The 14,285-nt window shown below is 33.7% G+C and overlaps 1 protein-coding gene across 1 annotated transcript; it reads left to right on the top strand.

Annotated features, from left to right (window-relative positions):
- Nucleotides 1–4,394, top strand: LOC110872039 (EKC/KEOPS complex subunit TP53RK). The gene is made up of 7 exons (XM_022120797.2): nt 1–176; nt 885–975; nt 1,633–1,746; nt 1,841–2,119; nt 2,699–2,812; nt 3,607–3,679; nt 4,152–4,394. Exons 2-7 carry the CDS (start codon nt 913–915, stop codon nt 4,187–4,189), a joined length of 681 nt encoding a protein of 226 aa, XP_021976489.1. The 5' UTR covers nt 1–176; nt 885–912; the 3' UTR covers nt 4,190–4,394.
- The last annotated feature ends 9,891 nt before the right edge of the window (nt 4,395–14,285 follow it).

Raw genomic sequence — 14,285 nt, 5'->3', positions numbered from 1 at the left:
CGTATTACAAAAGAAAAAAAAAAAAAAACTAGTTAGGGTTAAACTTGAAAACAAAAGCGTGAACTGTGAACCTTATCACTTATCAGACCACGCCTCCACCAGTCTCCGCCGGCCGTTCGCCTCAACCTCCACCGTTCCAGTCGTCGGTTCCACCACTCCAAATCTCAACGACTCAGGTCAGCGTATTAAAATTTGTTGTCTTTTAATATGCTTTAATTAAGATGATGATTTAAAGTGTGTAATACGATTAGTGAAACTTGACCGATATATCACTGATTTTTCCAATACCAATACCTTTCTTCTTAGTTCTACTATTCGTCTTTCTTCGTATTGCTGCTATTGTTAGTGTTTTGCAAGTTGCAAAAGGTTAAGTCTTAATGAGTTCCTACTTGCTACAATTGTTAGTGTATTGCAAGTTGCAAAAGGTTAATTTGTTAATGGTAGGAGAGTATACTGAATTGTATCTTAAATTGCTATATATATAAATTCTGCATGATATTAAAATTACCGATATCCCACCGCGATTACCGATATCTCAAATATAGTGTTTCAAGACTGTAATACATAGTTGTATACCATGTGTTTGATGAAATTCCCATGAGACAACTCTAGCTAACTCAAACAAGTTTTTTAAATTCTGGATTTTAAGAACTAGTTAGATAGAGTATTCATGTGATTATAGATGTGGGTTTATGTATTTGTGTTGATTACAGTTTCTAAATTGTAATGCATACCATGTGTTCGATGAAATTCCGGTGAGAAAACTGTAGCTAAAACAAGTTGTGACTAATTTCAACACAGTTTCCACATGTAGAAAGAGCGTTTGAAGTTAGATTTTTGATGAAATTTGAAGCTCAAGTTTATGTGTATGTTATTGAATGTAGGACGGCATAATCCCCAAAGAAAACACATATGGATACTGAAGCAAGTGGAGAAAATGGCTCTTTGGTTCTGATAAAGCAAGGGGCTGAAGCTGTGAGTTAATTTGCTTTTGTACTTTATGCTTTATTGTGGTTGGGAGTATGGAATTCAAGGGCTGAGATTGAAATTTGAAGCTGAAATTTTGTCGTTTGGAAATTCTTATTTCAAGATATGTAATTAAACTTGAGAGACTTGCATAGTTGTTAATTGCGACCATAGCGGTCGCTATAGCGCGCCTTATGGCGATGCGACTAAGTGTCGCTATGTTGCTCATGGCGATGACTAGCGACTTTAGCGATTTTTTTTTATTTTTTTTATTTTTTTTTATTTTTTAGTTTCTTAGTTTCTCACTGTCTGGGCTTGGCTTTAATACAAAAAAAAGTAAAAATAAAGGTTAAATGCAAAAACTGGCCCACGCGTGCCTGGCGTTTTCGGAGCTGCATTCGTGTCCGCAGGACGTGCGGGCATGCACGAGTTCAATTAAATATACATGTAAAATAACATATATACAAGGGTATTTTGATGTAATATACATATAAAAATTTTCAAAAATCTTTTTCTAGTGTAATCGCTATTTATAAATAGCCGTCGCTATTTGTCGCTACTCGCTACGTAGCCTAGCCATGCCTTGTCGCTATTTGTCGCTATTCGCTATCGACAACTATGGAGACTTGTATGTTATGTTCTTGATATTCAGTTGATGTTTCTCAGAGAGTTTTTGAGTCAACATTTGCTGGAAGGAAGTCCATCGTTAAGGAACGGTTCTCAAAGAAGTATAGGCATCCGACTTTAGATTCGAAGCTCACACTCAAGCGGTTAAATGCGGTTTGTTGCTCAGATTGACAACTAGTATCAATCCTTTTGATTTTAATGTTAAAACATCATAGTTTAGTTATGTTTTTTTTTTTGTTATCGATAGGAGGCTAGGTGTATGACAAAGGCTAGACGGCTCGGAGTTTCTACTCCCGTGCTTTATGCGGTAGACCCTGTAACGCATACACTCACTTTTGAGTATATCGAAGGTCCCGCTATCAAAGATATATTTCTTGAATTTGGATCCAAAGGAGTTGTTGACGAAAAGATGGATGATATCGCGTTGCAAATCGGGGATACAATTGGAAAGTTACATGATGGTGGGGTCATTCATGGGGATTTAACCACATCAAATATGTTATGGCGTAGTGGCAGCAACCAGCTGGTACTTCAATCTTTATTCAATCTACTTTTACGTTTTATGAAGTTTTATCCGTAGTTATTAAAGGCGCATAGGCCTTGCCTGGGGCAAGGCGCAAGAAAAACGAGGGCCTAAGAAAATAAAAGCACACAACGGAAAAAATAAAAAAAAAAATATTTTATGTATTAGAAAATTAACACTATTCTTCAAATAAAATAAACCAAAGCTATTATATAAATTTACTATCATTTATTTAATACCAAAAGTTCTAAAATATTATTGTAGAAAAGTAGTTTTTCGTTAGATAAAAGTAGAAAACTAGCGGGAATCTTGCCGGAATTCAGAGAATTTGGTCGGAAACTCTCTGGAATCTAGATTCTCACCGGAACCTGCGCCGGGATCATCACTTGGAGAATTCAAGCACAATTGCCTTGACTTAAGGCGCAGTTGGCTTGCCTCGCCTGGAAAATGGGCCTAGGCGCAAGAGGCGATGGCTTTTAACAACTATGGTTTTATCTAATAGGAATATTACATGTATGGACAATGTAATATGTAGAGGACTCTTTGATCTTATTATATGTGTATTTTGCTTTATATTTTCAGGTATTGATTGATTTCGGTTTGAGCTTTGTGTCAACTCTTCCAGAAGATAAAGCTGTTGATTTATATGTGCTTGAACGAGCCTTGCTGTCGATGCATTCTTCTTGTGGGAATGTGGTAAGCCAAATGGAAATTTTGTTGCATGATTATGATTTGCTGATTCTTTAGGGTTATACGAATTAGATTTGAAGAAACATGTAAAGGTTTTTTAAGGAAGCTAATGCTAATTATTGAGATAAATGTATAAAAATTACGAGCCTATATCTTGCTCTAATAATTTGATAAACTAATGTTGCAAGTTGCAATATTCACTTTTAAAAAATCACACATCCAAATACCCTATAATTCACTAAAAACAAACTTTAATGTGCAAAGACCCCTGTTGTCAATTGTGACGATAACGTTCGCTATCGCGCGCTTCATAGCGTAGCGACTATATATCGCAAGTTCGCAACCTGATTATTAGCGACTCCATAGCGTAAATATAGCTGGATTTTAGGTTTTTATTTACTTTCTTTTTGCTTTTTAATATAAATGGCGATGCCCATTAGGTTTTTTTTTTTTTTTTTCTGTTATAATATAACTCTTTAATATTTAATATAAACAGCCTATTTAGATGACATATACAGGCGTATTCTGATAAAATATACCTATAAAATATTTCTATTTTTTTTTCTAACGTATCGCTAAACCTAAAATAGTGACCGCTATTTCCTCGCTAAAGTATACCTATAAATTATTTCTATTTTTTTCTAACGTATCGCTAAACCTAAAATAGGGACCGGCCGCTATTTCATCGCTATCTCTATGTAGAGTATAGATAGCTTGTCGCTATTTGCTATTGGCAACTATGGCAAAGACACAGTAATAGGCATAATTTGATGTAACTTTGATATGATATTCTTGAACAGATGGATAAGATACTTGCAGCATATAGGAAGTCTTCAAAGCAATGGTCAGCCACATTTAACAAACTCGGTCAAGGTATAATATATAATCTTATTCTGTCTATTCTTGTCTAATTATTTTCATTTACCCTTATACTTAATTTCTATAGCGTAATCTGAATAAGGATATTTTAGATATGAACGACTTGATTTAGGCTGTCTTTTATCTCAAACAGGTCAAATAAATAATGTAGCTAGAAGGAACGGATTAAAGTGATCAAATGGTTCAATAGCCGCCAAAATGTTTTTTTAACGCACACAACCTTCTAATCATTATATTAAAAAAAGTTCAAACATATTGTTTTATATAATCATATTTATTACACGCATCAATGGTTTATATAATTTTAAACAAAAAGACAATGTTTTGTGGCCCAACAGGTCCTAAATATTAATCCTTTTGATCCATTGCCTGTTACCCGTTTTCCGCCTTTTAAATAAATCATATTTATCAAACACATTAATTAGTTGTTTATATGATCGTGTAATTACTTCTTAACTTGTCACAGTGAGACTACGAGGTAGAAAACGAACCATGATCGGATGAAGTCACACTGCCGATGTGCTTTCTGGCTTTTCCGTTTTTAGAGTAAAGTATCTCAGTTTGAAAACCATATCCTTCATCGGTATGTGCTAAACTCCTTAAGATTGTTTGTATCTATTTCTATGCTGATAAATACATTTGGATAATGTTTTTCAGACGATGACATTGAAAACCATAGATTGCAGTTTGATTTGAAGTTTGCATCTCATCCTAGTCTGAGTTTATAATATCACTTTATTAACTAAGATACTAAACCGTAACAAATTATAAAATTAGATAATAAAGGTAATGTTAAGTAATGTGGTGTGATGAGCAATTGGCCTCTTACAAGTTTGTGTTAATATTAAATATTAATCATAGGTGTCGTGACTCGTGACATCACTTTTCTCTAATATCAATCAGTTTAACTCATTATTCTCAATTTCAACAGGTTACCGATAATAAAAGGAAAAAATAATACTTATTATTTCGGTCGTTATATTTATCATAGTTGTGAAAAGCCATCGCCTCTTGCGCCTAGGCCCATTTTTCAAGCGAGGCGAGGCAGTTGCGCCTTAAGTCGAGGAAATTGCGCTTTAATTCTTCAGGTGATGGTTCAGGTGCACATTCCGACGTGATTCCTAGATTCCGGAGAGTTTCCGGCCAAATTTTCTAAATTCCGGCAAGATTCTAGCCAGATCCGTACTTAGGAAAACTACTTTTCTACACTAATACACTATTTTAGAACTTTTGGTACTAAATAAATGATATAAAGTGTTATATAATAGATTTTGTTTATTTTATTTAAAGAATAGTATTCTTTTTCTAATACATAATATATTTTTAATTTTTTTCATTATGCGCTTTATTTTTCTCAGGCCCTTGCTTTTTTTGCGCCTAGGCCCCAGGCGAGGCCTATGCGCCTTGAGTGCGCCTAGCGCCTTTAATAACTATGATATTTATTGATTTATGTTTAGTTGGCTGAATTAAAATTAAATAAAACAAATGTGACTAACATTAGTATTAAATATAAATCATTAAACATTAATACATGAAAATATTTTTATTTTTGCATGGCAAAAAAAAAAAAAAAAGAAAAAGAAAACTAACTGCATTCAGTCTAATATATCTTCCCTTCAATTGTAACATGAATGTTGTTTGGGTAATATTAATGTTGGTTGGGTAATATTGTTTGTGTTTATGGGCCTTGTGGCCCATCTATATTTTTATGGGCTTGTGTAGGCTGTCAGTGCAATCAATTTGTACAATTGTACATGGAAATGGAGGTCCTTAACATACCATAGGTCCATACCCTTCATTCAAGATATTACTGTTTGGTGAAAAAGAAATTTATGAATTTTGCAGGAGCGAAAACCGAATCTATGACTGTTGTTTTGGTTTTTAGATTTTCATAACCGATCAGTTAATGGTTTGGTTATTTTGGTTGTTGGGAAAGCGGGCCGGTCATATGATTCTGCCAGGCATGGCAAATATAAGCTTATTTCGAAATCAAGTTTTACTTTAAATATAAAGACAACATACCTGTTAATTTGTAAAGCTGAAGGAGGGGGCAAGTAATATATTATTCGTAAAAATTGTGAAATATGTTTTTTCTTAATGTTATTTATAAAAAGTATAAAGGCTAGTATAGTGGTGGTTCGATTTGATTATATACCTCAGTTCATATTTGTCAATAGCGCTGGTAGCGCCAGCTATAGCGAATAGCGCAGCGGATAGGTGAAGGGTACTCCTATAGCGATAAAGAGAGGATTTTTTTTTAATTTTTTTATTTAGATGATTAGTGATAGCATATTTTTAGCACTTTTATACATAACTGGTGTGTTAAATATAATTTTTATTTTATTATATTTTCTACCCCTTTATCGCTAAACATGAAATATTGGGGTCGCTATTACGCATAGTTATTAATAACGCTCATAGCGAGCGCTATAGCGAATAGCATAGCGTAGCACTTATGTTGCTATTTGATTTTGGCATCTCCATAGCGGGCAAATAGCGGGATTTTAGGTTTTTTTGCTTTAATATACACAGCGGGATTTTATGGGTATAAAATAGCAGGATTTTAGGTTATTTGTTAAGCATACATATAAAACAGCGCATAAAACAGCTTATTTGGATATAATCTACATATAAAATATTTCTAAAATTTTCTCCTAGTGTGTCGCTAAACATAAAATAGCGCCCGCTATTTTATCGCTATCACTACGTAGCGTACAGGTAGTCTGTCGCAATCGTCCGCTGTTCGCTATTGACAATTATGCCTCAGTTATGGAAAAGAAAATTATATTTGAAATATCAGTTTCTCAACTGGTTTAATTTCAGGTCTTTACTAACTTCCATGTAATGTCAAGTCAACTCATATAGAAGCTTCATTTACTTGCATATATATATAATTATATGTATATTTAGTTGAAGAAAATTGTGTAGAATTGTAGGTAGCACACAAAATGCTCTTATCTTCTTCTATTCTTTAGGCTATTGTCTTAACTATCTGACTGCAGGACTGTAAATTGTAATAGTTAATTGACAATCAATGTGAAGAGGGGGTTAGGTAACTATATCCACAACTGTAGTTACACAGGTAAAAACTAGAATTTACTCGGTGAAAATTGTGTAGTACCATGAGAGTTAGGTAGGTGTTAATTTCAGGAGTGTAGAGTTTTTTATTACTTCTCTTCATGTTTCAGAGTTGATCAGTTGTTTATGCAGATGACGAGGAATCTCTTATTATCGGGTAATAGTAATTTGACTAACATTTAACTAAGGGTTGTAGTAGTTCTATATCTTTTATATTAGCAGCCAAAAAACTTTTTTATATTAGAGTAAACTTCCGTTTTGCTCCCTGTGGTTTGGTCACTTTAACGGTTTTGCTTCAAACCTTTAAAAATAGCCATTTTACTCCCTGATGTTTCGGTTTTTTTGCCAGTTTGCTCCCCGCCTCTAACTCCATCCAAATTGTTTGTTTTTCCATTTTGCTCCCCGCAGGGAGCAAACTGGCAACAAAACCGAAACATCAGGGAGTAAAATGGCTATTTTTAAAGGTTTGGGGCAAAACCGTTAAAGTGACCAAACCACAGGGAGCAAAACGGAAGTTTACTCTTTATATTATTATCTCATTGGGGATGATTTTTGGCATACTCTTTTTGCTGTCGGCTAGCCACTTTATCAACCCGTCTCATGTCAACAATACAAGACAATAGTCGTAGTACATAATGTATTTTGTATTATACAATCATATCTAGGAATATCACGAAAGCGATGCCACGAGTAGTGCATTTAGTGGACCTTGTAGTTGGTTCATGTCTTAGTCCCACTTGGTTTAAAGATTGCATGAACACCTTTAAATTAAATGCAACTAGTTGTCTTACACTATATGATCCTAATTTGTTCTTTACTGTTTGTCAAAGTTTAGATTTTTTGCAATATTATGCAGTCATTTGTATTATACACAAAAAGTGTATGTAAAGGTTTCAAATATAATAAGTTATCTTGTGTAGGGTCAAAGGATATCATTATGTACATCCACATTGTCCTCATGCCAAGTTGGTATAGATAAAAAAGAATACTACAAGTTATGGCTGTAGAAATAATCACTCCAAAACAGACAAGTTATGGGAATGAAATGGTGTCCTCTTGTACTTGGTGAGTGTTGGGTAGGTCAAGACTCGAAAGAGTTTAAGACAATGACATGATCTTTTGTATAGACTCAATAACATTTAGTGGGCGTCATGGGTCGCTTTGGTTCGGTTATGGCTAAAACCGATTCTATAACTGTTGTTTTGGTGTTTAGGTTATCATAACTAATTAGTTTTGGTTTCAAATTGTTCGGTTGGAAAGGCGGGGGCGATTGACCCGCCTTTCCAAGCTGAAGAGGGGGCAAGTAATTATTTGTAAATCGTAAAATGTGTTATTTAGGGATATTTATGGGAATGAAATGGTATCCTCTTGTGTTATTTAGGGATATTTATGGGAATGAAATGGTGTCCTCTTGTACTTGGTGTTGGGTAGGTGGATTCAAAAGAGTTTTAAGACAATGACATGATCTTTTGTATAGATTCAATAACATTTAGAGGTGGTCATGGGTCATGGGCCGCTTTGGTTCGGTTATGTCTAAAACCGAATCTATAACTGTTGTTTCGGTGTTTAGGTTATCATAACTGATCAGTTTTGGTTTCAAATTGTTCGGTTATTTTGGTTGCTTGGAAAGGCGTAGGCAAGTAATATATGAGAGTGATTGACGTGGCATCTGACGTCAGTTAACCGTGTTAGGGTTCAGTTAGTTTGAGAGTGCTAGAGGAAAATAAGTTAAAAGTTTGGGTGGTGGTACAAATAGAAAGTTGAGAGTACTATCGGTCAATTGGTGAAAGTTGGGTTGTTTAAATCCAATATCCCTTATTTTTACGTAATATATTATTTATAAAAAGGTATAAAGGCTACCTTAGCGGTGGTTCGCTATGATTATTTCGGTTAATTTTAATATATAACCATAACTAGACCGTAAACAGTAGTTTTAGATAATAAAATTATATTCGAGTCATTAGTTTCTCAATTGATTTGTTTTCTTTTCATTTATTTCAGTTATGGTTAAAATATTTGAATTTATAAAGTTACTCCAATTTTTACCTAGGTGAAAAGCCTTCACATCAACTAATTAGAGAAGTTTCTTCATCACTTCTATTTTCTTTCAAGTAGTCAGTACTCTACTCTTTGTACCTTGTGCAGATGTATTAGTTTGTGTGCAAAGATTGGTTTCATTTTATTATTTATTAAAAAAAGAGTTAAATACCATTTTAGTCATTCCGGTTTGGGCTATTTTGTCAGTTTAGTTTAAATGTTTGAAGCGTTGTCATTTTAGTACACTGGGATAACTTCATCAATTTTTTCTGTTAATTAGAATGGCGTTATGGTCATTTTATATATAATTTTGTTAACTAGAAGGTCAATTCGGCCATATAAAATGACTGAATTGCCCTTCTAGCTAACAGAAAAATGAATGGAGTTAATCCAGTAGACTAAAATGGCAATGTTTGAAACTATTTGAACTAAAATGACAACGTTTCAAACCTTTGGACTAAACTGACAACATAATCAAACCACAAGGACTAAAATGGCATTTAACTCTTAAAAATTATCATTTTGTGGGCCCCATCTTTACTAGTATGACTTTGTCTTTCATAAATGTATTTTATTAAACGTGGCGTAGTTGTGGTCCTGTGGAAGGGTTTTGAACAACATTACAAATCTACTAAAGGAAAAAGAAAGAAAAGCCTTTTGGGTCATTTACAAAGTACAAACATTGTACATGGTCAAAGGTGTACACCAATCAACCAAAATATATTGTACATAAGTATGTTGGTATTATACTTCTAGTATTGGAGACTTGATGCTATAGTAATATGAAGTTGTGGAGTTAGGTATCGTCGCATGAACAAGTCACGATTCTGGTGTGAGAATAAGTAGATTGTAATTAGGGTGGACACATCGCAAAGTATTAGAGAATCTAGTTGGTCGAGGGATGTTTATAAACGTTGGTTGACATTAGTGACTTCTGTTATTGATACGTCATTTGGACAAAGAATATCATTGTCTTGTTAGGCTATCTTTTATCGTTTCACGCCCTTTCACTCCACATCACTGATACGTCATCACCTCACTTTCCTTCACTTTCTTTCACTAACCCCTACTATGGTTTCACGCCATTTCACTAACCAATACCCACTAAAATAATATATATATATTAGAAAACGTTACACACATTAAAAGAATTATAATTTTTTGATTGGTTGAGAAAGATGGGGCTCACCACAAACACCTCCTCCATGCCCTTTCCCCCCTCCACGCCACTTCCCACACCCACACCCTTTCCCGCCCCTTCCGGCGGTGTTTTAGTTGGGTGGGTTACTAAAGCAAGTACATGTCCACTATTCCACGTGTAGGTGTACGTGTGTGCTGTCATGTGACATTTATGGTCTCGGCTAGCTGTCGAGACACCATGTATCTTGTCAAATATTATTTTATCATGGTGGCCTATTATTGTGTCCGGGTGATATTAGTATTTGTTAGGAGCAGCGTTCTTACATCTCTTGAATGGTTTTGATATTTGATTTTTGAATTGTTCATCTCGATTTATTTTATAAGTAATGGTTCAATTTAAAGTTGTATTTTATAGTTTGTGAAATAATTTTGTGGTTTATGAAACTAGACTTTAGAAACTTTTTCAATACATGTCCACATCGTGTTATAAATTATTGATTAAGATACTTTTTCAATAATGTCGTGGCTATACATAGACTACATATAAAAACAAAACCTACATCTAAACATGCTAAAAGAAGAAAGTTGAGTGAAATAATACTCTTTCTCTTTATATATATACATACACACACATACTTGTATGTGAAAAAATGGCATTGTGGAGAACAATCACAACTGTTTAATATTGCTAATATGATGGTGAAATAATGTATATATGCATTTTAGATATAATAAATGTAACCTCATTTTTTAAAAGAACAGGTTGTTATTGATTAATATTTGGATATTTATAACATGTAAGTGATTGATTTTATAAAATGATATACCAAACATATTAAAAAAATCATAAATAAAGGGAGTATTAAATACGTGTTTAAGGCTTGTACGAGTAGCTGACCAAGTCTTCCCATAATAACTGTCAATTATATGGTATGTCAAAACTCAAAACCTTTAAGCTTTTGATGTGGGGACATTATATTATATATATATAGAAACGGGATAAGAAGAAAACGGTTAGAAGTGTGAAAACGGTGAGAACGGATCCTGGTCCAACACGTGACAGAGGGCTAAATGATATGCATGTGCAGGATTGTCATTGTTCACGTTCCCCTCAATAAGTCGCGTTATATGCAACACATATGACGTTTTGTTCTTTATGCTTGTTTCAATGGCGTTTCTTTTTTCAAAATAATATTTGAAAATGGCATTCTTCATATATCACTTTTTGTGCATAACATGTGATTTGCAAGGTACATAACAAACCATAGAAGATCGCGCACACACATAAACGCCAAAGAAAAAGAACACTTTTCAGTAAATAAAATAGGTGAGGATAAACTCAATAAGATTTTGCTCAATGAGATGGACAAAATCCTCACTTAAGAATTTTGTCCAACACATTGAGTGAAACTTTATTGATAACAAAACTGAATCTCTAAGAAACGACGTTTGCCATGTGTGGTTTTTGAACTTTCTGGCGTTTTAATTGAATGGTATTTAGTAAATGATGGCGTTTGTTTATATAAGATGTTTTTGGCGCGTAGTTTAGGCTGGAATTTATTATAATAAATGTTAGTAATAAAGTTTCTGTCGTTTCAGTTACTGTTTTTTCAGCTTTATCTGTTAAAGCCGTAAGGCGTCCCATCATTAAGTTTGGCGTTTTAGATTAATGGCGTTTCATAAGGCAAAATAATGTTATGGCGTTTTGAAACATACATCACTTTTTTGTGCATTACAAACCATAGAAGATCGTATACACACATAAACGCCAAAGAAAAAGAACACTTTTCAATAAATAAAATAGGTGAGTATAAACTCAATTATATAAAGATGTAAGGCGTCACATCATTACGTTTGACGTTTGTCTGTTAAAGCTGTAAGGCGTCCCATTCAGTTACTGTTTGTGGTTATTGTTTGTTCAGCTTTATCTGTTTAAGTTGTAAGGTGTCCCATCATTAAGTTTGGGCGTTTTGTATAAATGGCGTTTTAGATAAAGATGCCAAAATACAGCTAATTAAGGGGTTGTTTGGCAACTTCTGAATGGTTAAGTGCTGAACTAGTAAGAGGTCTGAACCATTAAGTGCTGAACCAGTAAGAGCTTTTAACCATTAAGAGCCAGTATAATATTCTTAACCTTCAGAGGCAAATGTCTGACCAATTTAGATTAGAGGTCTTAACCATTCAGACTTAGTATAATGCTTAACCATTCAGAGGCAAATGTCTGAACCATTCAGACATCTGCTCGCGAAACAAACAGTCTGAACCATTAAGTGCTGAACCAGTAAGAGGTCTGAACTATTAAGAGCCCTATTAAGAGGTAAACAAACAACGCCTGACTTTTGTAAGGCAAAATAATGTTATGGCATTTTGAAACATATATTAGACATGAACATTGTAACTAATATTCATGGCGTTTAGAAACAAGTAGATGCAATAGTCTAAACCAAATACATTGGTCCACATGAAAATTATAAAATGAAAGCAATTTATAAAGTATTTTATAAATAATATTCATGGCATTTGTGGCATTTTGGCGTTTTATAACTAATTAGAGAAATAAAGTATTTTATTAGCGGAAAAGTACACAACAAACCACAGAAAATGACAAAAAAAGAAAAGAAAAGAAAAAAAATTTCTCATCCAAATCTTCACTGTCGTCGGTGTCTTCTTCTCATCCAAATCTTCACTGCCATCAGCCTCTTCTTCTTAAAGATTTTTTTCCTCGGAACCTTTGAATTTCTTGGATAGACGTCGATTCCTACACTGCTAGACGAAGCTGATCATTCAGTAAAATATGGCGTTTTGTTTTTGGTGTGATCTATGATTGTTGAATTTTTGAACAAAGCACACAAAATGACAAACCTTCTTCAAGAACAAAGCACACAAAATGACAAATCACTGTCATCAGTCTTTTTATCTTGAAGATTTGTCCATCTCATTCAGCAAAATCTTATTGAGTTTACACTCACTTAAGAATCCATTCAGTGAAACTTTATTGAGAACAAAACTGAATCTCCAAGAAACGACGTTTGCCATCTGTGGTCTTTGAACTTTTTGGCGTTATAAATTGGATGGTATTCAGTAAAATATGGCGTTTGTTTTTTGCGTGATCAATGGAAGGTCCTGAGACGTTGTTTATATAAGATGTTTTTGGCGCGTAGTTTAGGCGAATTTTTTTTATAATAAATGTTAGTAATAAAGTTTCCGTCGTTTCAGTTACTGTTTGTTCAGCTTTTATCTGTTATAGTTGTAAGGAATCCCATCATTAAGTTTGGTTTTTATGAATGTCGTTTTAGATAAAGAAGGCAAAATACAAATGTGAGAATAAAGGCCACAACCGTAGTAGCTGCAAAGGTCAAGGAGAATGTACATAAATACAAGCTACTTAAAATGCAACATATGGTGCACCGCACCTTACTCAAGATTGATGTTTATGATGTTTAAGACATGTTTCAATGTTGTAACGGTTTTTAAAACAATTTCTATTATGTTTTGTTTGGTTGGTATGACTTTAGGAAATGTTTGACTTCAGTAAGTCAAACTATTTGGTGTGTTTTTAAGACAATTTATGTTATGTTTTGTTTGGTTGGTGTGTCTTTAGGAAGTCAAACTATTTGGTGTGTTTTTTAAGACAATTTTTGTTATGTTTGGTTGGTATGTTAAGACATGTTTGACTGAATTAGTTAATTTGTATTGGGTTATATGACTTTGTTTGGAATATTACCATTTGATTGGATTAGTTCAATTAGACTACAGGAAGTCAAACTGTCATGTAAATCTACAATACGTTGAATTCAAGACATGTTTGACTTTTTTAAGTCAATGTAACTGTCATACATATTCAATTGGTTAGAAATTTGACTTCATAAAGTCAAACTAACCTCTACGACTGCATTTGTTTAAATTAATCAGGAGGTTGACTTAAGAAAGTCAACCTGCAATATGGGTCAGATATATGGTATGAAACAACAATTACAAATGTACCAATATTTGTCATTCCTAACTTCAAACATTACAAATAAGAAAGTTCATAATCCGACCATTACAAACATTACATAACACGACAACCACTATCATTATAACCATTACATAACATTAGTCAATTCATTTCCAATGACAACCATCGTTTGACCATTCAAAATCTGATTCATGTTTTCCTTTGTATGAATTGTGATACCAGTCCTCCTACTTCTCTTCGTAGTCCCAAGCATTTTTCAAAACCTCACTATCATATTCCAACTCCAGATCCTTTTCAAATTGTTCTTCTGCATCTTTTACGAAGTTGTTGTAATCCATTGCATATTTTGCTTACAACTCTTCTTCGGGTATATTGTAGACAAAATTA

Source organism: Helianthus annuus, chromosome 1, assembly GCF_002127325.2.
Source record: "Helianthus annuus cultivar XRQ/B chromosome 1, HanXRQr2.0-SUNRISE, whole genome shotgun sequence".
NCBI classification, from domain to species: domain Eukaryota; kingdom Viridiplantae; phylum Streptophyta; class Magnoliopsida; order Asterales; family Asteraceae; genus Helianthus; species Helianthus annuus.
The sequence above is the reverse complement of the archived record's forward strand: the minus strand, read 5'-3'. Positions and strand labels throughout refer to the sequence as shown.